Source organism: Galeopterus variegatus, unplaced genomic scaffold, assembly GCF_000696425.1.
Source record: "Galeopterus variegatus unplaced genomic scaffold, G_variegatus-3.0.2 Scaffold301, whole genome shotgun sequence".
Taxonomy (NCBI): Eukaryota; Metazoa; Chordata; class Mammalia; order Dermoptera; family Cynocephalidae; genus Galeopterus; species Galeopterus variegatus.
The window spans coordinates 518,396-542,320 of record NW_007726412.1 but is presented as its reverse complement, the minus strand read 5'-3'; the positions used below and the strand labels follow the sequence as shown (position 1 = coordinate 542,320).

The 23,925-nt window shown below is 37.7% G+C and overlaps 1 protein-coding gene across 2 annotated transcripts in view; it reads right to left on the bottom strand.

The window, feature by feature from the left end:
- Window positions 1-23,925, bottom strand: part of EYA4 (EYA transcriptional coactivator and phosphatase 4) — a 254,223-nt gene that overhangs the window by 20,064 nt on the left and 210,234 nt on the right. For both annotated transcript variants that reach the window (XM_008567174.1, XM_008567175.1), the window contains exons 11-12: window positions 15,282-15,418; window positions 13,808-13,891 (exon numbers count right to left, since the gene is read on the bottom strand). In XM_008567174.1, the coding sequence (XP_008565396.1) occupies window positions 13,808-13,891; window positions 15,282-15,418 (221 nt within the window). The remainder of the gene's footprint in view (window positions 1-13,807; window positions 13,892-15,281; window positions 15,419-23,925) is intronic.

Below are 23,925 nucleotides of genomic sequence, written 5' to 3'. Positions count from 1 at the left end.
ACCAAATGTACAGATACATCTGTGAATTTACAGGAATTTATACACAAATAAAGATGACTCAGGATACATTTTCACATAAAGTGGTGCACTTGTAAGAGGAGGAAAAAGAAAGCTCACTAGTCCATATGACCCAGATTACATAAAATCCATGGAAAGTCATTTGGAGAAAGAGATCTGGATGGGGAACTAAGGACTAGAGCAAATTTGTTAAAAAGAGGAAAGGACATCCTTTTAAGAATGGTGACAAAGAATCAGAATTAGAGGATGGAGAAAAGTGGGTCAATTGGATGTTTGTAGGACTTGAGCAAATAATGTTATCTTGAGGTGGGCCAAAAAGAGCTAGAAGAGGATGGTGCAACAACCACTTAATTATTAATTGCATTCTGATGGGCAGGGTAATAGGGATCTCCATCCAGATATGTGTAGAGTTTGGTCTACCCTGTACTTGACTAGGGTTGAAGAGGAAAGGATTGAGGATAACTAAAATAATATTATTTCAATAAATGTAGTCTAAGTAGAAAATGCTTTTAGAAGTTTAGTGAAAGTAAAGGGGTTAGTAAAGAGTCAAAATGACTCAATTTTTGTTTACAGAAACGAAGATATTAAATAGCAGCAAGGAGCTGAGAATCAAGACCAGAGTTCTTACTTTACCAGATTAACTGCAGCTGAAGGCCTGGCATCAAGAAGTGTGAGACCATAAAAAGTAAAGAGAGTTTAGGAACAGGGATAGGGAAGTAATTCATGCACAAACATTGTGTTTAAAATTATCAAAGTTGGAATAATCCCTTAAGGAGAACCACTATAGGTGTGACTCTGGAGATAGGGAAAACAGAAAACCCGAAGGGGACAAATCCTTAGAATTTGAGACCAGATGAGTGTTAGCAGGGAGAAGAATATGGTTTTGAATAAAGCTGACAAGTCTAGAAGGATACTATTGGTTTTGGCTGAGAAGTTATTTTGGAAGACCTCAGAGGGTGATTTGGGTTGAGTGGCTGGGCCAGGAGCCAGACTGTAGGGATTTGAGAGGAGAAAACTAAAATTGTGTTTTTGACATTCTAATAAATGGCATTTCAAGAAATGTATTTAAATGTAGGGAAATGTAACGCTAACTTTACTTCAATTTATGATAAGAACACAATCCAGGTCAGGCCAAGAGTTATTCATCTGCACCCCTGAACTGATTCCAATTGCAAGAAGAAGCCCCTCCTCATTCCATACCTACACTGCAACACCACTTTTATTTCTGTATTTCCTTCCATAGTGCTTTGAGGCGAAACCCTAGAGTGTGAACATATTTAAAGCAGCAGCTCTGTGTTTGGGAGACATTAAAATCTAGAGAATAGGAACTGCATGCTAAGAAGTAGGTCATGGAGGTATGTGGAGCAAAGCTAAGACTTGATGTGGGAGAAGATGGAGATCAGACAATAATAATATGTTGTATTTTGACATAATTTTCCAATTGTTTACATTTCCTCATTAGAGATTTCTGTGAATTTTATAGCTAGAGATTCTTATTTCTCAAAAATGGATGCTGGTTCATTCACACATGTGATGGCATCCTGGTAGAGTGTCCTCCAGTCAGCTTGGCTTTACTGCCAGATGTATCTGTCTTCCAGTGATAGGACCATTTGGAGCAATGCACCCAAAAATCAGATAAATTCTGCTTTATCCAACAAATATTCATTCAAAAACAAGGACAAAAACGTTAAGTGCCCATTTTGTATCTCAAGAAGTTTCAGAACTCAGAAGGATCCCTTGCTCTGTTCAAGTATAAAATTCTTTTTTCTTATTTCTTTTTTTTTGTTGTAGTTAATATTTTTGTTTTAGTTGTTGAAGGAACATCTCTGAAGACTGAATAAAATTTTAAAAAAATATACATTTAGGGTTTTTTTCTGTTTAAAAAATTCCTATCGCTAATTTCTCTCTTTTTTATGGGTGGGGATGGGTATTGGAGAGGCCGAGGACATAGAAAACTTGTAAGTATTCTGCCTAGTCATGGAACCATGAACAAAAAGTCCACAGAAATATTAGGAAAAATCAAATGTAATTATAGCATGAAAACATATAATTCCATTAGTGACGCTCTATGCTTTTGAGGAATGTTCACTGATGCAAGACAATAAAAATGAGCTGTACACTGCTCTGTTATGTTTCTGATGATTACTGCCCTAAAGATACATATTTCAGATGGGGGTTCAGAAATATCTTATGTAAAAGGTTTTGCTTCTGGAGAACAGTTTGATTAAACTCTTATCCTATGATTTGCCCACTTTTCAAGTTTTAAATAAAATAACTGAATTCCTTATGTTCATTCCTCACATTCTTTGCATTTACAGATCAGATTTATGGGGATGGGAGAAAACTTACTGTTCCTCTTTGATGCTTTCATTAATTCCATGCTCCTGAAGTATGTTAACTCCTATGCTACCCAAACAGTGATAGGAAAATCCATGAAGAATGCATTTTGTGCATCAGATAAGCATGCAAACAAATATAATTTTTTAAAAAATGCAAGAATCCCCAAGCAAGCAAGCCTAGTGTACGGTATGATGAAAACTGGATTTGAGCATTCCATTGGAATGCAACCCCACAGCACTGGGAGGGCTGTTCATTTGTTTTTCAAGCTGTGGCGATTCCACATCACACACTCTACTGCAGCCAGGACTTAGTAAGCATGTTGGCAAAATATCAATTGGTAACTGGGAAAGTTTAGGTTTGAGATTTGCTGGAGTGTGAACGAACTGCATTTCACTAAGGTTTCCAGCGACCAAGGCCTGTTGAAATGGGAGGTGTTTCGTCAGCCATGCCAAAGGCTTGGCACCAATGGACCAGGGAGAGTCATGCCACAGCTAAGGAAAACCATGCCTGTAAGAGGTGGTGATCTTGTTTCTAAGAGAATGTCTGATGAGGGCTTACTATCAAATATCTAATTTTACTTTTTGTTTTTTCCAGCTTACTAAGTCACTGGGACAACTAAATCTAAGTAAGCAGATTACAGCACTACATTTTTCCAGTTCAGGTATTCACGGATCTAAGAATCTGAGAAAGAGAACTGGGCACTTTCTGGGTGCAGCCTTGGCAATGGACCTGTAATGTCAGCACCCTCTGCCCTGTTCAACTATTGCACAGGAGCTTCCCACGCCTGCAAAACCACTGTTTGATCAGGCACTGGACAGTGAGACATACCCTGCATTAAACCTAAGTCTTATACAGAGATGGCTACTCATTTTCAATAGATGTTTGCAGAATTAGGGCATCTTATGAATCAAGAGTTGCTGCTTTTTTAAAAAAATTTTTTACTGTAATGAGTATTGAGTTTAGGGTCTAAAATGAAGTGATAGTGAAAACCTGGATAGAAGAAAAAAGTAAGTTTTGTGGAAGCTCTGAAACATACAGGCATACTTCTAAAAGTTCATGGAAAAACAGAATTAAAAGATAATACAAATCATTCCATGAACTTTTTGAAGTTCCCTCGTATTATACATACATAATATTTCCAAAATGTTCAAGGTGTCTACAGCAGCGTTTAATATGGGGCGAACTGAACTTCTGCCAATTTATTCTGTGTTCTACTCTATCAAAATACTGAAATGATTCCCAAGACATTTTATTGAATACAAAGAGAGAGAGAAAGAGGAAGATGAAGAAAATAAATAGCTCTTGGCCTTTAAATGTGTGATTCTAAGCCAGATGTTCCCAGTGTATAACCAAGTCAGGATCAAGTACGGCACTTCTCTAAATCAAAATACTAACGCCTATTAGCCGTGTTAGCACAGAGCATAAATTGGAGCCAGACTGTCTGTCTATGGGCCTCTGCCCTGCATTGGGCCATCAGCTGGAATTCCTCCTCTAGAGACACACTGTAAAAATATCTCAGGAGAGGCAGCAATTATATATTTTTAAAGAAACGGAGGGGTTTTTTTAAGACCTCAAGCTCTTGGAACAGTTATTCCTTTGGGACCTGAAGCACATTCGCAGACTTGAGCACAGAGACAGAAGACATGCAAGTTCATCACAGAAGAAGGAAGACAAATCAGCTCTGTGACCCAAGGTGGAAACAGCTACTAGATTTTTTAGAAAGCATAAACTCTTTTAATCAGTGATAAGAGGTAAAATGAAACTCAGTACCAAATCAGAAGGGAAACTTTACAATTGAGCTTTTTGTCTATTGTAAATAGGTAGAGGCTTGACTGTCCTAAGGAAGAACTGGAGAATGGATTCAGGAACATTCATGTATTCACGTATTTATTGAGTATCTATTATGTGTTAGACACATTCAAATTCTGGGCAGACAGCAGAGGACCAAAAGAAGCAAAGACTCTGCCCTTATAGAGTTTTGAAAGACTGGGAGAGGCTGAGGGTATCACTGAAGAAAGATTGCCTAGTAACAGAGCTTTCTTGTATTACACCCAAAGCTGTGTACCATCTGAGGCTGATTCAGGAAAATACTCAAATCTCCTGGTAATTTCCTGCAGACAGGACGTTTAATCATCTCCAAGCCTCCACCGCAAAAAAAAAAAAAAAAAAAAAAAAAAACTAAACCAAAATAATAAGTAAACACTAGCATTTCTGGTGGTGGTAAGGCTGTGGTGGAGAAACCCAGGACAGGCAGATACACAGGTGATGGGGGTGAGTGGTGAGGGCTAATTTAAAGACAGTGCAGAGAAGGGCCCTCTCAAGAGGCAATAGTTGAGCAGCAGAGACCTGAGAAGGGTGCAGGAGCTAGCTAGCCCCACGTGTGGTGGCGGGAGACATCACAGAGCCCGGAGGTGAGAGTGAGTCTGCCTGTGAGGAACAGCGTGAGGCAGGGGACCCAAGTCAGGGAAGTGAGTACTTTAAGAAAAAGCTTGTGTTCAATTAGTCAAATCCAGATGACAGGCCCCCCAGCAAGATAAACCAAGAAGGACCCCTGGATTTGACATGAAGGTTGTTCCTCAAATGTGGAGAGAGTCGTTTTATAATAAGCTGGGGACGAGTAGAGAAAGAGAGCAGCAGCTGGAGGGGGAAATGGGCTCCAGGAATATTACAGCATGTGAGAGGTGATAGGGAGAATCCAGGAGAGTGGACAACTGGCTGCTCAGGAGCGAACGAGGCCATTCTGAGTGTAGATTCCTGGGGTGAGCTGGAGGGCCTGGAACCAGGGCACAAGTGAGGTGCAAAGAAGAGGAAGAGAGTACAGGCTCTGGATGCAGGGGGCCCAGATGGAGCAAAGATCAGGGATTCTTTTCAGTTTCCTTTTTTCCCTCTGTAACGGAAAAGGAGGTTTGTATAGAATTGGGAGGGGCCTGAAGACCTTAAGGGAGAGCAGGTGTGAAACTGTCATCTGGAAGAGTTAATTAACCCAGTGGGGCTGGCACCCCTTGAGATGTGTGGCCACATGCAGCAGGTAGAGTCGATGGGGTTTCTGAAAGGTGAATCTGATGGAAAAACAATGGTGTATAGATAGAAAGGCTTATGCAAAAGAGGGTTATGGTTATACACCAGGACTCCAAGGTGGGAGGATGATGTCTAACACAGAGGTTCTCAGACTTGATCATGCATCACAAACACCTGTGGAGCTTTTAAAATCCTGCTGCCCAGGCAACACCCCATACCAATTAAATCAGATTCTCTGAGGTGGGACCCATGCATCAGTCATTTCAAAGCTCTCCAATGACTCTGATGCCATGGTTGAGAACGAGCAGATGACCTTGCTATTCAAGGTGTGGTTTGCAGACCAGTAGCGCTGATACCACCTGGGAGCCTGTTAGGCAGAATCACAGACCCTACTCCAGACCTATTGGATCAGAATATACAGTTTAACAAGATTGCCAGGTAATTCATATGCATGTTAATATTTAAGAAGCACGGTCTAAGAGATCTCATAAAGAAGGTCTGCACAGTTAAGGAAGACCAGAGTTGGCGTGGCCTTCTGGTTTCAGGAGTTAAGCCTTTGGGGTGTAAGACTTGAGTCACTGTGATCTCTAAGTAGAACAGTGGATCAGTATAATTTGTTGGGAACTAGACTTCTTTAGAGTTGCTTGAAGGTATGAGTAGCAGTGCGTTTCCCACCTTCATCTCCATAAAAATCATCTGTGGACTTCAACTTCAGGGACCAAATGACCCATCTGTCTCTTTCTTACTGATGTAGCCAGATACCTGCTGGGGAGCTGGTAAAGGTGAAAAACTAGCTAACTTCTGCTCTGGATTAGAAGGATTTGTTTACAATCCAAGTATTCAGTGTAAGGAACATATGAAGGTACTTCAAAAAGTTTGTGGAAAAGTAGAATTAAAAGGTAATATAAATCTTTCCATGAAGTTTTTGAAGTACCCTCTTATTTACAATTGAACATTACATAATATTAAGTAGTCAGACACCATGAAGGGGGTCATCACATAATCTACCTACCACTAACAGCTTCCATGGCTTCAATCAGAACAGAATCCAATAGGTAAAACTTACCCAAATCTATTAATCTAATAATGGAATGAATATCCTTCAAGGGGAATAACAGCAGTAGTACTTAGGGAAATATAATTATATTGATTTTCTTTAGTTCACGTGCACATTAGTCAGTATTTATCCTCATGACTAAACTATTATTTAAAATCCAGCCAGTGCTATTTCAAAAGTCTTTCTCTACATGAGTACATTAGACTGCTTAATATAAGAGGAATCAATTGATTTATCCTGATGAACATATTCTTTCCCTTGCATTGCTCTTGTACAAGATGTTGTTAGACAACGAGCAAATAGTTTTGGGAGCTTGGATTTCAATTTCAGATGACAATGCAACTGTTCACTTTTCCTTCAGTCTTTTCCCTGACTTGGACTATTTCCTTTGTATCCTCACTGTGGAATAACTTCCGAGAATCATAGCTTCGTAGCACATGATACATTAATGCTCCAAAATAAATCAAATCCCTAAAGCATAATTCATTTAGGTCCCTTCACCACTCCACTTCAAGAAAAGGAATTACTGTAACTTATCAGGTACAATAATATATACAATTAATCAAGAAGTAGAAATAATCTTCATAAACTCTAACAGATGATGGACGATTCCTGTTCTACATCCTATCAAATTTAGAAACTCCTATTTTACAGTTTTGCAGTGCTGAAACTGTTTGTGCCAACTGGTGTTCAGCTGCAAAAGCCATCATCAGCCTCATAGGGAGCAGAGCTCAAATACCGATGTCCCTCATTTGCCATCATGGTAAGTGTCCAGGAATAGTTCTGCTTGGGAAGAGAGTGTGTTGACAACTGAACAGAGTCAAAAAGTGATAACATATTCAGAAGATCCCTGGAAAATTCACATTATTTATTTATAAATGGAAGTAGAATTTTCCAAAAGCTTTTTTAAAATTAAAACAAAAGTTAGTTACACACGTCAATTTACGAACACAATGACATTCCTAAATTATTGCACTCCATGAATTTTATTTTTATAAGTTGGGGGTGGGGGTGGGAATGAGGCTGAAAGAGTATAGTGATTAAAAATATGCTATAGAGATGTGGGTTCCTGCTGTACTTATAAGCTGTACAACAGCACCAATCACACAGCATAGTGGTGAAAGCTAATGAGAGAATGCATTTAACAGGACACTCAGCAAAGTGCCAAGCTCACAGCGATAGATCAAAAATGGCAGTTATTACCTGCTATTTATGGTGGGGGGAGAGAAAGAGAGACAAGTCAGTAGGTAGGTAGGTATGGTTATTTCAGGACATGATTTGGTGTCTCTGGCACTTACATCCCCAGCTCCCAGCTCACTATACTTGAGGCTACTGCAGCACCCATCGTGCATTGTAAGAACAAACACTGACGTTTTGCATGTCTGAAATCATCTGCCTCTAGTCATTTCTCATTTGGGGGAAATAATGTCTTAAGTTTACTTAAGTTTCTCTGGTCTGGGAGGTAGTTAGTTTTCATTGCTGATTACCACCTTCAGATATTTACATTGCCTCATTTAATCCACCCACTAACCTTAGGAATGAAATGGATTATAACCATTTTCAGTTGAGGAAACAGGCTCAGAGGTCAAATGACTTGCCCTTTGGCTCTTCCAGGCTCAGGACATCCTTCTAACTTCTAGCTCAGTGCTCCCTTGGCTGATGACTGCCTCACAGACTGTATTCTGAGCAAGCCCCAGGACTCAGGAAGCCCTTTGGGAGTGACTGAAAATGACAGGGGAGGGGACTGGTTACATGAGGGAAATGGGGTCTGTCCTGTCACCCACCTCTATATTTCACCTAGAACAGCTCGGTCCTTACATGTTTTATATAAAGAGGCTCTGTGTGATATATCACAAGCATAAGGGATTCTCTGGCTAAAAGAACATGCTCTAAAGATGCACATTGTGGAAATGAGACGGATCTAAGAAATGAAAAGGACTGAGGATGCATAACAATTTCAAGCTTAGGCAACCTTTAACAGTGTAAAGATCTTTTCCTCACCTCCCAGAAGTAATGGCTCTGGTCACTTTTGTTACTAGCAAAGTCCTGAACTGTCAACTAATCATCAGAATGACCTCATTTCAGTCAGTCCTCAATGTTATTACTGAAGACATTGGGAACTGACAGATTAAACGTGGTTACAGAGGCTTCTTTAAAACATCTCAGGACCTTTAATATTATAAAATGCACTGACTGACCATTAAATGCAAGCATTCCCCACATTTACTGGGTCATGGCCTTTCCTCAAACACTACTAAGGAATAGTCCCAAAATTAGTTTTCCCAAGGAGAAAAGTTTGAGAAATACTCCATTTCTAGTGATTCTCAAAACGTGGTCCAGGACCATCAGCTTTATCCGGGAATTTGTTCAAATGCAAAACCTCTGGCCCCACCACAGACCTACTAGATCAGAAACTCTGGGGCTGGGACCCAGTGATCTGTGTTTAACAAGCCCTGCAGGTTATGGTGACTCACACCAAAGTCTGAGAAGCACTGTTCCAGTCTAAGTCACTTCTTTCTTACTACACAGCAACTGCTAAATGGTCAGCTAGTGTCCACCTTTCTTCTAAACTCCATTCTGTACATGGCAGATAATTACAAACCATCATATCCCAACTCTGCCTAAAACCTTCCAACAGCTTCCCACTGCAACTGGAAAAAATCCCAAATACCTTACCATAGATGACAAGACTCCGCCTGATCCAGACCCTGTCTTCCTCACTATCCTTACCTCATATTATTCTATTATCTTCTCCCTTATTTACAACTTCCAGCCACACCAGACTTCATATTCCTGGAACACTGGAAGACCATTTCTTCCTGAGGGCCCTGCTGCGCCCCCTGCTGGAATGCTCTTCCCCACTCTTTCCTCCCGCCTATTCTGCCTAGCTAGCTCCTCAGTACCAGTGCCACCTCCATAGTCACACACCCCAGTCCTCTCTACCTGACCTAATTTTATTGTCTTCACAGCAGTTATCACTACCTGAAAGCATGTTGTTTGTAAGCTCATGAGAGCAGGCAGCATGTCTGTCTGTGTTAATAACTATTTGTTAGGTGAACACAGTCTGTCTGTGGAGCTCTCATTCCCCATTTTCACTTACAGATTGTGGTAAAGCCAAAGCTACCCAATGTCCTTGCTGTCCTCTTTACAATGACCCCTTAAATGCATGTGGTCTGCAGCTTCACAAGATGGGCCTGTTTTTACATTTCTTATTTAGCTTCTTCTCAATATGTCAAGATATTAATGTCTTACTGGCTAAAAGGCAATGTTAATTTCCCTACTGACATTAAGAAAAATTTCAGTGTTAAGATAACCTTTAGAAAAATATAAGTAATAATTCAATAAATAAAGTAATCTAAGTTGTTTTTCATGGAATTTAACATGGGTATTTTTCTTTTTTTTTTTTGTGACCGGTAAGGGGACCGTAACCCTTGGCTTGGTGTCGCCTGCACCGCGCTCAGCCAGTGAGTGCACTGGCCATCCCTGTATAGGACCCGAACCTGCGGCCTTGGCGCTCCCAGCGCCGCACTCTCTCGAGTGAGCCACGGGTTTGGCCCAACATGGGTATTTTTCTAATTAGAAAAAACAGCCTAAAAATTTTTTTTACTTGAATTTTCTTAAATTGCCCTAAGTAAAAGCATTGTTCAACATGGTCAATTCTAACAGACCCCTTTCCAGCAGCAGAGAGTAATACAAAGAACATGGACGTGGTATGAGACTGATCTGGTTTTCAATATATATCCCAGCATTTATCATTTTGTGATCTTTGTCAAGTTACTTAAACCTGCATAATACCAGTTTTCTCAGCCAGGAAACTTGTATCACAATAAATTACAGCCCAGCTCAGTAATTGTGAGAATCAAATGGGATAATGTTTGTAAAAGTGATTAATAACAGCTACAATTTTTTTGAGTTTTAATTCACACCAAGTGTCCTGCTGAACTCTTTAAATGTGCTATCCCTTTAATTCTTATTTGCTTTGGATGGTGTTTTTTACAGATATGGAAACTGAGGGATTATGCAGTTTGCTAGAGTCAGAAAGCTATAAGTATCAAAAAACTGGATTCTCAGATTTAAACTAATCTTACTCAAAAGCTCTTGGCCTTCACCACCACCCCTGTTTCTTCTAAAGTGTCAAAAATAGGCTGTACCACATGATAGGTATTATATAATTGTAAGCTTATCTCCCTCATATCCTTCTAACAGTACCCCTGACTCTTTTCATATCCTGCACTGCCACTAGGTACTGATTACTGTCTGCCATGCTCTATTTCACTGAACATTTCTTAAGTTTTACCTTTTGATGGAAAAATATCCCAAGTATCTGCAAGAGGTTAATCAAAATTATTGCAGCTTAAGAGACAACTGACATACCATCTACACTGTATTTACTTCTTTTAGAAAATGTTACTTGTATATTGCATTCCTGGTGGATTGTCTATGTCATGTGACGTGCTGTAGTAGAGACAACATGGGCTTTGGGGTCAAATAGTTCAGGTTCCCAGGACTCGTCTCTGCCTCTGGCTGGCTGCACGACTGTGCACACATTTCGTTATTTTTCTGAGCGTGTTTCCTCATCTACAGATCAGGGAGAACCACCTACCCTTTCATGTTGTGTGGTGCTTACTGCCTGGCACATCATGAACATGAGATAAAGGTTAAGTCCCTTCTTCCTCTTCCTTTAGCCTACCCTTTCTGCATTCTCTACTGTTTTACACTTCAAGGAGCATGGAGCATGTCTCTATTTTGTATTGGAATAAAGCTTTGTAGACAATGTTTTGAAATAATGAAACCTAAATGTGAAAATGAGTGCTGTAATCATCAAGTCGAAGGTATACCTGTACCCCAATGTTCATTGCAGCACTCTTTACAATAGCCAAGAGTTGGAATCAGCCCAAATGTCCATCATCGGATGAGTGGATACGGAAAATGTGGTATATCTACACAATGGAATACTACTCAGCTATAAAAACGAATGAAATACTGCCATTTGCAACAACATGGATGGACCTTGAGAGAATAATATTGAGTGAAACGAGTCAGGCAGAGAAAAAGAAATACCACATGTTCTCACTCATTGGTGGGAGCTAAAAAATAAACAAATTAATTCACCCACATACACACACACAAAAAACCGGGGGGGGGGGGAAGAAGATATAACAACTATACCTTTTTGAAGTTGTTACAACAAGCAAACGGAAAGGACATTCTTGGGGGGGAGGGGAGAGAGGGAGGAGGGAGGGAGGTGTCGGTGATGGGCCATAATAATCATATACATTGTATATTGACAAAATAAAAATTTAATGAAAAAAAAAAAAAGAAAATGAGTGCTGTAAGTCCAGGTGGTCATCTTGGAGGTGACAGCTTTATTTCAGGATACACCACTTCTGAGAGAAGTTTGAGAACTTTGTTTTGGAATTGCTCTTAGAGCCAGTTTATGAGTCAAGTGAGAAAAGCAGCTTCATTACTCTATAATATTTTTGACAAAGAGGAAACAAATATATATTGTGACATTTGTACTGTGCTCCTTATCCATTGCCTTGGGTCCAAATGATCTTACTTTTTCTAAAGATCAAAAATACCACAAAAGGATGAAGATTTGGTTTCAGGAAATATGTTAAAAATCTAAAGATAATTCCAAAAGATGAGTTCCACCACTGATTTGTCACAATAGGAGCAACACGGATATTTAGGTACAGCTTCCAATGATGACTATTTTGAAGGGACCTTTATTTGGGTTCATGTGTTCAAGTTAGATTGTTTATTTTAAACACTTATCTAATATGAAACTTAGCTGCACAAAAATATTGCAATTAGTTCAAAAGGATTTACTGTGTACTCCTGATATGCCAATACTATTTCAGAAGAAATCCTTCAGATTGTTGTCTGGAAACTTTTTAGATTGCATACTCTATCGGTAATAGAATTCTGGATGGGTAACCAAATTTATATATAGTAATTTACTTATAAATTATATACATTTTTAAATTATAATTATATGCATGTATGTTATAGACTGAATGTTTGTGTTCCCCCGAAACTCATATGTTGAAATCCTAACCCCCAATATAATGATATTTGGAAGCGGGGCCTTTGGGAGGCTATTAGGTCACCTCCCTGTAATGGGGAGTGCCCATTTATAATGGAAATTGTGCCTTTATAAAAAAAACACAAGAGCTTGTTTTCTTTCTCTCTGCCCCCCAGCATGTGAGAGAACAGAAAGATGATGGCTGTCTGTAAACCAGGAAGCAGGCCCTCACTAGAACCAAATTTGCTGATACCTTGATCTTGACCTTCCCAGCTTCCAGAACCATGAGAAATAAATGTTTATTGTTTAAGATACCCAGTCACTTGTTACCTTTCATACCTGTTTAGCAACATTCATAACCTCTATTAAAAAAACAGATGACAATACTGATCCAACCAAAATGCAATTTAGGGAGACATACCTGAATGCAATTCATCATTACTTGAACAGAAGACAAAGCTTAACATAGTTGCTAAAAACTACATGTTGAGCTGACATGAGACACTACCAAATAATGTGACGCTATAAAGACACAGCAAGGCACTTCTGTACAAGTGACATGTAAAGGAACCAAAGTTGCACACAACTTTGAATACAGTAATGAAGGCAGGCCAACATATTCTGGTTAGATTATGAGTCCTACAAATCAAAGACTTACACGGTAATGGCCTAACCAACCGTGTTTCCAGCTGAAAAGCCTGTTGAAGTTGCATCAGTCTTTGGAGAAGCACTCACATGGGTGTGTAACAACACTGTTATAAGAAGCTAACTATGAAAACAACAGCAAGAGAGAAAAGCAGGGGAGTAATGAGACCGTCCATCTGTTGCTGACTTCATGTATGTGGAGTCATCCCTGCTCACTGTTTGTATGTTTACTCAAGTTACAGAAAAATACTTTCATTCATAAATCCAAAGGATCTGTCAGTCGAAAGATTACTTGCTTATTTCAAATGGCATTATATAGCAACAGTTGTGCAACAAATTAGTTCAAACAATCTCTTAAAGTTTTTCCTTGATTAGAGGATAATATATAATTTTACAGTGTTTAAAAGTCCATTTCAATTTACAAAGATTTTTTTCTAAAATAATTATGTGAGAGTAAGAAGCTTGGTCTTGATGTAGAAACTTGAACTCATTATGAAGATAGGAAAAAAAATCCAATTTCTAATTAGCTTTGTAAAATTTGCCAGTTCACATTAAACGACAATAATCCACTGGAAATAGACAATTAAGATTTGGTGGACTGCCATAAAAACACTTAAAAGTATTTTTAAATGGCCCTTTGATTTTTGAACAAAATAAAATTCTACCAAGATTTCTTGGAGTGAAATTTCTGGATTCCTTACCTTGCCATACTTCTGTGCGTAAGACCCTGTGAGCAGTGAGTGAAAAACAATGATAGTTTCATCCAAATCCCAGACAAACACACGCTAAAGACAAAAAAGAAATATCAAACAATTATAAAGTTTAAGAAAACAGAAATTTCTTTACAAGTAGAAAACACCTCGCTTCATTGTTGGATATAATCTTAATACCATTTTATAGAAAATGACTCCACTCCATTGCTTTTTTGTTTGTTTTTTTCAACTTTGCCAAATCTAACTCCTGTAAAACCTGAAGAGCAAGAGTGATACAAATAATAATAAGCCAAAAAGTACTAATAAACCTAAAAGATGTCCTAATTTGAATGATAGATGTGTGCTTGAAACTGTATTTTAAATTATTATACCTCATTGATTCATGAACTTTTGTAATTAGTGCAAAAAATTAAGTTTTGAAAAAATATTAAAAAGAATCTATGAGTAACCCCTAGACAGAAATCGCAAAGTGTGGACCCCTTGGGTCAGAGCAGGTCAGCAGATGTGTTGTTTGGCCCGCATGGAGTTTTGAAAGATTTCAAATTATTGATCAACATTTCAAAATTAGGAGATTTCACACAAACTTCAGGGTTCCAATTGTAGCAGAATAAGTGGAAAGTGTTGCCCTCCTGGTTGACAGTCCTTCATGGCAGTGATGGGTAGGTCCCTTCAGAATGAACGAGTGCTCCCAGCTCCCCACAGTTCTCCTGGTCCCCCATATCACCTGCCAGTTCTTGAAGGCATTTGAATTTGAGACAAATGTCCAGGAAAAGGAAATTATCTCTTACAAAGAAGCACAATGTCTATTACTTGATTTTACTAAATCTGGACATTTAATGTTTTTCTTAATTGAAGTATGCCATTGTGTAAGAAGTAACATATTATGGTTAAGAAGAGTTCCTCCTGATGTTTGAAAATAAAAATCAAACTGCTTACTATGACTATATCTCAAAAGAGCCCATAAAGTGGAAGAAATGACATTGAAATTTTCACAGATATAAAAATTTTAACACATATATCAAATGATTAAAATTTTTCCTATTTTAAGATGACTTTTCCTTTCCATACAGATTTCTATTATCCTTTTAAATGTAGTGACCCATATAGATGTCTTTCATTACTTTCATTACCAACACAGTGTTTCTCAGAAAATTATCCCACAAACAATGGCTTTATTTTTAAAATTTCTGTTTGTACCAATTCAGATCAAAGGATGCAATTATCACAGCCCTAGAATTTGTAATGCACTATCACTTTTAAGTTGTTATTACTTTTAATTTTTCCATTAAAATGAATGAAAAAAAACTTCAGAGTGTAAAATGCCTGTGACAAAGTAGGTCCACTCAATTCTTGATATATATATACTTTTTAGTTTAATACTCAATGGAACTGTAAGGTATAGAATATATCATTCAATAAAATAAAATGACAAATTACACTTTTTAAGAATCAGCACGCATACCTCCAGGTCACTATCTGGAGGTGGGGAGGGATTGTTTTTCCGGCCTCTTCCTCGGGACTTTGACCCAGAACTTCTACATGTTCTCTCATCAAGATCTTTGATAGGTGTGGAGGGGCTCTGCACGGTATCAAACTCTCCTATAAATAACATAACTTGTGTCAAAAGTAACATTGCACTTTTTGATCAGGTATAAGTCTTCATTATTAATTATCATAACAAATTCCTATACAATGGAAACCTCCTTAGGACAAAAAAAAAAAAAAAAAAATGCATAACCCCAAGTACACAAAAAACTAATGCAGTAAAAAATTTTGTAGGTCACACAAGTCCCTCCAGTTTTAATCTATGTGATCTATTAAATTTGCACATCTTTTAAACTCCATATGCCTACAATTGCCTGTCTATACCTTTACCTACATATTAATCTACATTTAGGTATATCCTCACCTCCTTTTTTTTCATAGTTGGAGCATGAGATGTATTCTTCTTGATCAGTCTCATCCCTCCACCTGCAAACTTGACTTCTCAGTCCCACCTTTTAGGAAATCAAGTTCCGTTAATCAAATCCTCTCTCATCTTCCCTCCAACCTCTTCCTTTTCAGGGGCCACCAATAAGTATAAAAGGCCTGCCCCTTGACCTTGCATTTCCATCTAGATACTATTTGCTTGCTATATTCTCTTTTAAATAAAACTTCTTAAAAGAATAGTGCACATCAGTGCTATCTAACAGAAATATGAGGGTACTTCAAAAAGTTTGTGGACAAATAGAATTAAGAGATAACATAAATCTCTCCAGGAACTTTTTGAAATGCTTTGTGTAATGTAAGCCACAAATATGACCACATATACAATTTTAAATTTTTTAACAGCTGCATTAAAAAAAAGTAAAAAGTGTGGAATTAATCTTATTCATACATTAATTGAGTCCTCAATAACCACCTGATTGACAGATGCAATAGACTCTTGGCAAGAGTATTCTTATTACAGTTTTGGTGAACTGAAGCTAGAATATTATACATCAGATGTCAGGAAATGGAGACAAATGTGCTGTCCAGTACTATAGCCACTGGCTACACGTGTCTATTGAGCACTTGTAATATGGCCAGTGCAGATTGAGGTCTACTGTGAGTGTAAAACATGCACAAGACTTCAAAGACTTAGTATGAAAAAGAAAATGTAAAACATATCATTGATAAGTTTTATATTGATTACATGCTAAAATGATAACATTTTGGATATATTGGGACAATTTTTCTTAGGAGGTAGAGAGTAGTGAGCAGTGGAAAACCTGTAGGAGGGGTTGTTAAGGTAAACTGAGGCAAAAGTGAGGTACAGTATAACAAGTCAAAGGGTCAGATAGACTGTATGATTCAAGCATTTTACTCAGTCTCTCAGAATCTCAGTTTCTTTGCACAATAAAGGATAGGTAATAGTAGCTACCTTTGGGGATTATTGAGGGATAAATCTAATTTATATTTAATTTGATTTGAATCATATGTATACAGTGAAAATTTCTAGGAGAGTCAGATGACAAACTACATTAAATTTAAATTACACAATTTTTAAACATAAAGATGTTATGACTATCACACTTTGTCATTAAATTACAATTAAATAATTCTTAGGGTAGCCAAGCAGTTACTAAATAAACAAATCCGAACAAACTAAGAAACACTTAGGAAATATTTTTTTTGAGAAGTACTAATTTTTACATAGCTAACCTCTAGTCATGTCTACTGGTTATAATGTTTTCTTTGGGAAACATTGTGCATCTCAGGACAAAATAAAAAAAAATGCGTCTGTGCTCCAAATATTATTTGCTCTTAAAATATTGCTAGCAAATTCATTGCATGGGTCTCTGGTGTCGCCTGGGTGAAAGTAGACAGAATAATAATTAAGTTTATTAGTTATGGGTTTGAATATAGCCCTATCTTATAGTAAATTATATTTCAGCCTATTTGTACAGGCATTAAATGAAGCTTTAAGTATTTGAACATACACCAACTTTTAAATAAAATCACACAGAAAAAATTCCTATTTTTAATTTTTTTTTTAAACAGAATTTTCCTAAGGTTACCACATCCCCCAAATCAAATGTTCTTTTGCAGATAAAATGGTGATTCAAATTAACTCTTACTTATTAAGCAAGCTTTTAAAAAATTTTTGGATGACATTCCACAAAACCTGTCTTTATATTCATCATAAATCAATTTTCAGGTGTTAACTTTCCTAAGGCAGCTTCGTTCTGGCAACAGTACAGAGCAGAAAGGACAAAAACTTGCAAAATCCTAGTCATTGTGATCAGTTATGAGCAGCTGACTGTAGACTGGATTTATAAAGAAGGAGTTTAGCAGGAACAACTCTCCTATTCAGAGGTACTGGCATCCAGCAGCTGTCACAGCAAGGGGTGAAAAGAGCAGGAGGGCGAAGGGAAAAGACTGGTCATAGGAAGTCTCTGGGTTTCAATAAATGTAAGACTTTATGCCCACTGATTCTTTCCAAGTTACTGAGTTAAGGGCTCTAAGAATTTGGGCAAAATATGGGCAGAAGCATTTTAATGGTGGTAAAGCATAGCCTTTTAAGAAAACAATGAAGAGCTCCACATTTTTAAAACCCTTAGAATATGTATGTCATGCACTGTTCTATTTTTAAATAATTGCATTGAAATACGTTTGGCTTCGTTCACTGTGAGATCACCCATATCGTAGCCCAGGGCAGTTGTTTGTTCTTTTCTTAATGTGGCTAGAACTTCATCATATATGTATATTATACTTTATCCATTCTGTTGACAGACATTTGGATTATTCATAGTTTAAGGTTGCTATATACATTCTTGTATGAGTAAAGTTGCTATATACATTCTTGTATGTGTCTTTGGGGACATAAGCTCTCATTTCTCTTGGGTATCTATACCTAGCAGTGGGATTGCTGGGTCAGAGGGAAGGCATATGTTCTCCTTTAGGAGACAATGGCCTTTTTACAAGTGGTTGTATTGATTTACTCTCTGACCAGCAGTAAGAGTTCCAGCTGCTCCACAGCCTTGCCAATACTTGGTATTGTTAGTCTTTTTTATTCTAGCCATTGCGGGTGCATGGTGGTATCTCACTGTGGTTTTCATTAGCATTTTCTTGATGAGTTATGATTGAGAACACTTTTTCATGTTTCTTGCCCATTTGATATATTCTTTTTATGAAGTAACTGCTAAATCTTTTGCCCATTTAAAAAGTTGGGTTGTTCATCTTTTTCTAAATTATTTATTGAAACTCTTTATTGTGAAATACTATATAAGGGTACTTCAAAAAGTCTGTGGAAAAATGGAATTAAAAGATAATACGAATTCCTCCATGAATTTATTGAGGATGCTTCAGATCTCTGACAAACCTAACTTAAACCAAGTGAACTAGGTGCCTCATTATTGTCTTTTAGTACAGTAGTCCCCCTTATCTGTGGTTTCAATTACCCATGGTCAACTGCAGACTGAAAATATTAAATGGAAAATTCCAGTAATACACAATTCATAAGTTTTCAATTGTGCACCATTCTGGGTAGTGTGATGAAGTCTCACGCTGTCTTGCCCCATCTCGCCCAGGATGTGAATCATCCTTTTGTCCAGTGCATCCACGTCATAGGTGCTCTGCAAGTCACCTAGTAGCTATCTCAGTTATCAGATCAACCGCTGCAGTATCACAGTGCCTGTGTTCAAGTAACCCTTATATTACTTAATAATGGCTCCAAAGCGAAAAAGTAGTGGTGCTGGCGTATTGTTGTAATTGTTCTACTTTATTACCAGTAATTGTTAATCCTTACTGTGCCTAGTTTATAAATTAAACTTTATCATAGGTATGTATGTACAGGAAAAAAACAGGGTATGTAGCGTTCAGTACTATCTGCAGTGTCCGGCGTCCACTGGGGGTCTTCAAACATATTTTTCATGGATGGGAGGGGACTACTGGAATGGGGAAACTGAAGACATCTTGGACCTAATTAACATATCAAAATTAAATAGCTTGTGTGCAGAATTGCTGGTACAATTCCAGAACTTTTGCTTTAACCATCAGGCTACAGTTCCTCCCCTAAACAGCAAAAGACTCTCCAGGTTACGTAAACGTCAACTCTAGATGTGCTTCTACTAATCAAAAGAATCATATAACAACTTAAGGAATGAGAGAAAATATTTGCAAATCATACATCTGATAAAAGGTTAATATACAAAACATACAAGAGTACTTCAAAAAGTTCATGGAAAGATTCATATTATCTTTTAATTTTATTTTTCCACAAATTGTATGAAGTACCCTCATATATGCAGCTTACATAACTCAATAGTAAGAGAACAAATAACCCGATTAAAAAATGGGTAAAGAATCTGAATACATATTTTTCAAAAGAAAACATATTAATGGCTAACAGGTACGTGAAAATATGCTCAACATCACTAATCATTATAGAAATGCAAATTAAAACCACAATGAGATATAACCTCACACCTGTTAGAATGGCTATTCTCAAAAAACAAAAGATAAATGTTAGGGAGGATATAGAGAAATGGAAACCCTTGCAAATAGTAAATTAGTACATCCATTATGGAAAACAGTAGGGAGATTCCTCAAAAAATTAAAAATGGGATGACCATATGATCCAGCATTCCCACTACTGGGAATATATCTAAAGAGAATAAAATCAGTATGTTGAAAGGATACCTGTACTCCCAGATTCATTGAAACACTATTCACAACAGCCAAGAATATGGAATCAACCTAAGTGTTCATCAGTGGATGAATGGATAAAGAAATGTGGTATACATACACAATAGAATATTATTCAGCCTAAAAAAGAAAGAAATTCTATCATTTGTAACAACGTGGATAAATCTGGAGGACATTATGATAAGTCAAATAAGCCAGGCAGAGAAAGACAAATGCCACATGATCTCACTTATACGTGGGTGTAAAAAGTTGAACTCATAAAAGTAGAGAGTAGAATGGTGGTTAACAGGAGCAGTGGGGAAGGGAGGAGAGCTGGGGAGATACTGGTCAAAGGGTACACAATTTGAGTTAGACAGCAGGAATACATTGCAGAGATCTATTGAACAATACAGTGACTAGAGATAACAATGTATCATATGTTTGAAAATTGCTAAGAGAAAAGATCTTGTCTTCTCACCACAAAAATGGTTAAGTATGTGGGTAATGCATGTTACTTTACTCGATTTAGCCATCTCACAATGTATACATTTTATAAAACAACATGCTGTACACGATTAATACATACAATGTTTTATTTTGTCAATTAAAAGAGTAAATTTTAAAGAGTCTTTTTTGTATTAAAAAACTTTATACAATTTCTGTGGGAGTGAGGGCCAAGGAATTTGTTCAAAGAACTTCATGGAAGTAAAAGAACATGTCCTATAGAGAGTGTGCGATGTATCTCGGCTCCTGTAGCAATCACCCAGGTGGAATTATACTGACTTCTATACCTTTCAAAGTTGCTATCTTTTCTTCTGATAAAGGGTAAAACCAGGAACTTGAGCTCTACAGGTCATTAAACATTTATTGAACCTTCTTTTTGGAGAAAGCTGTTAATTCCAGTGCCTCTGCCAATTTCACTCTGCTGACTGCAAATGGGCACAGAAATGCTACAGGTAGGGAAAATGGAAATTGGCAGAGAGGCTCGATGTGGTCTGTCCTTTCCACCTAAATCCTCTTGTTAGTTTGTCTTTTCCATCTAAATCCTCATCTAATTGATTAGCATTTTGCTTTTCTTTCTGTCCTTATGTGAAATATTGAGAAGTTATGAAAAGGCTGCTGTATCCGCCTAAGAAGAAACTGGCTTCTTTTCAGGGTTAAATGATCTTACTATCTCCTTTACTTTTCTGGAGCACTTATTAAGTTTAGTTAGCTAAAGTATTGTATTATTTACCAGGGGCTTAGATTAAAGCATAATATTGTTACAAATTACTAACTATACTTAATTTTAAAGATGTTTAAAGCATTTTCAAAGGAGGAGATGTAAAAATATCTTTCTTAATGTGCTAACTGGTCCTCAAACTTTCTGAATGCAAATCAAAAATATACCTGAGAAAAACTTTATGTTAAAGGCAAATAAAGATCTGTATGAAGATAATAAACTAACAAGTCTGTTCTTAATCAGCACAGCAGCATTTCTCTAAATCCATTGTCAAACTACCTAACAATGTAAATAACTAAACGCTATTTGCTATTTGCAATCAGTCATTACCAGTTGCCCTAGGCTTTTCTTGAGCCAACGCTATACATAATTGTATAATTATCTTTTAATCAGTAATGAATAACAGTACTTTGTAAGTTTGGGATATTTAGATCCGTTTTATTTCATTAGATTTATCACTAAATCAGAACAACGAGCTATCTCTTACTGAACATAAGGTATGTTTCTATTTTAAAAATGAAAGTCAACAGTGAATGTTTTATGAAAAATTGCAGATTTAATTGTTGGCTCTCTGCTTTAAGATGCAGAACCAGTCAATGGGAAATACTTTTCCTGCTCTTGAACTAAATCTATCAGATTTCATCAATAATAAAGGAAAATTCCATAGTTATAAAACTTGTTTGCTTTTTGAATGCATGCCAGATCTGAAAAGGCAGAATTAAACTTAAACTACATTGACTGAAGGTCTGAGGTCACAGAATTCTTTAAAAATCCAGACATGTGTGTTGTTATGATTTTGGTTGAGAGAATAATAGATTTACAAGAAGAAATAATTTCCTCTTTAAATTCAACAAAGTCTGAAAAAAATCTGAAAATTATGTCAAAACATATTTGTTGGCATTAGCAACCAATGGAAGCCTGAAGAAATTGCAGCATTTAAGTGAGTATGAGAATGCCACATCTTAATGTGTCACTTTCAAAGTTACACACTCAGAATACCTACCTGTCTGCACTTAGTATTTTCAATATGAATCAAACAGCTGAATATTAATTATCCTTTAGCTAATGGAAAATAACTATATGTGTCTTTCCTGCCAAGGAACTGTTGTGATCATATCGAAATTAGAGCAAAATCAACCTTTTACTCAATGCTCTACCCAGCATATATCATTATTGAGTATACAAATGGTATTTATTCATGGCAGTGATACTCTAATTGTTGAGAAAATATAGGAAAATGGTCAGGGCCCTTCAGATGTTCAGAATCTTGCCGAGCATTTGATATAAATAGGCACGTGCACTCAGGTGTTCCTTGGTTATCATCTAGTGTAACCACGCATGTGCACCCAGGTGTCCTCGCTTACGGACTTAAGAATAAAGGATGAGTGGTTCTGATTCATGGCCCTCCCCTCCCCCGGGGGCACCGCTGCTGCTGCTAGTGCCCCTGGGACCCTCTGCAAGGCCACCGCCACCACCCGACCTGTAAGCTGCTGCTGCTGCTGAGGACTGAGCTTGTGTCGTCTGCCAACAGCTCCCGGAATCTTTCCCAATTACCTAGCATATACCTGCGTGTGCGGGGTCTGGGGACCCAGCCTGGCATGTGAAGGGTCTGGGGATCCTGCCTGGCATGTGAGGGCTCTGGTGACCCAGTCTGTACAATGAGTTTAAAGGGTCTGAGCCCTAGCTCTTACAATATAAACGGAAACTTAGTATAACTAAAATAATAACTAAAATAATGAAACATTTTGGCTTTAGTTAGGATTTGCCTTACTTTATGCTAATAAATTCAAAAACACCCTGCCAGTCCTGTCTATCATTCATCTCTGATACCTTGATAATCAAACACTTGGGTGGTTTTGTTTTTGAACACAGTCACCCGTTGTTATTTTCCCCATGTATTCATCACTGAGGAAAACCTTTTACAGTGTGATATGAGCACTCCAAGTATATCTCCTTACCTAAAGTATCTTCACTAGTTAAGAAACATTCTGAAATCACTCATTCTTTAAATTAGGTAAAATCCTTGATGAAATGCAAGTACTGACTCAAAGAGGATCCGGACAGATTGGAAACATATGATTAGGCTGTACTGATGAGGGAGGCAGCTAGGGCACAAAATTCAAGGGCTCTGAGGACGAGTGCCTCCTTACATTTTGTGTCCTAGGGGCTTCACTAGCTTTACCCTAGTCCTGACCCTGCATAGGGCACAGATGCTCAGGGAGGCTAGACTAGTTGTAAAGCCTATACAGGGAGCTTTAAAGGGTCAAAGACCAGGAATTCAAAAGGGCCATGTGTTCACAGGAGAAAGGATCTAAAAGGAAGATAAGGGGGAAAAAATTGAAATGTAGGGGTCCCAAAACCAACCTCTATCTACTAGACTATTTGTCAGTGGGTCTATAGTCAGAAATAATAGTCCGAACAGGGCACCAAAAATAATGAATGTTATCATTTCATCAATTCACAATATAAGCATATATTGACTATTGCTTAAAATACCAGTTTCAGGGCCAAGCCCGTGGCACACTCGGGAGAGTGCAGCGCTGGGAGCGCAGCAGCGCTCCCACCGCGGGTTCGGATCCTATATAGGGATGGCCGGTGCGATGCACTCACTGGCTGAGCGCAGAGCGGCCAGTCACAAAAAGGACAAAAAAAAAAAAAAAAAAACCAGTTTCATTTTTACTTTTTTTGTCCAAATTAGTTTATTTACTATTCCTCATATTATTTCCCATTCTTCCTT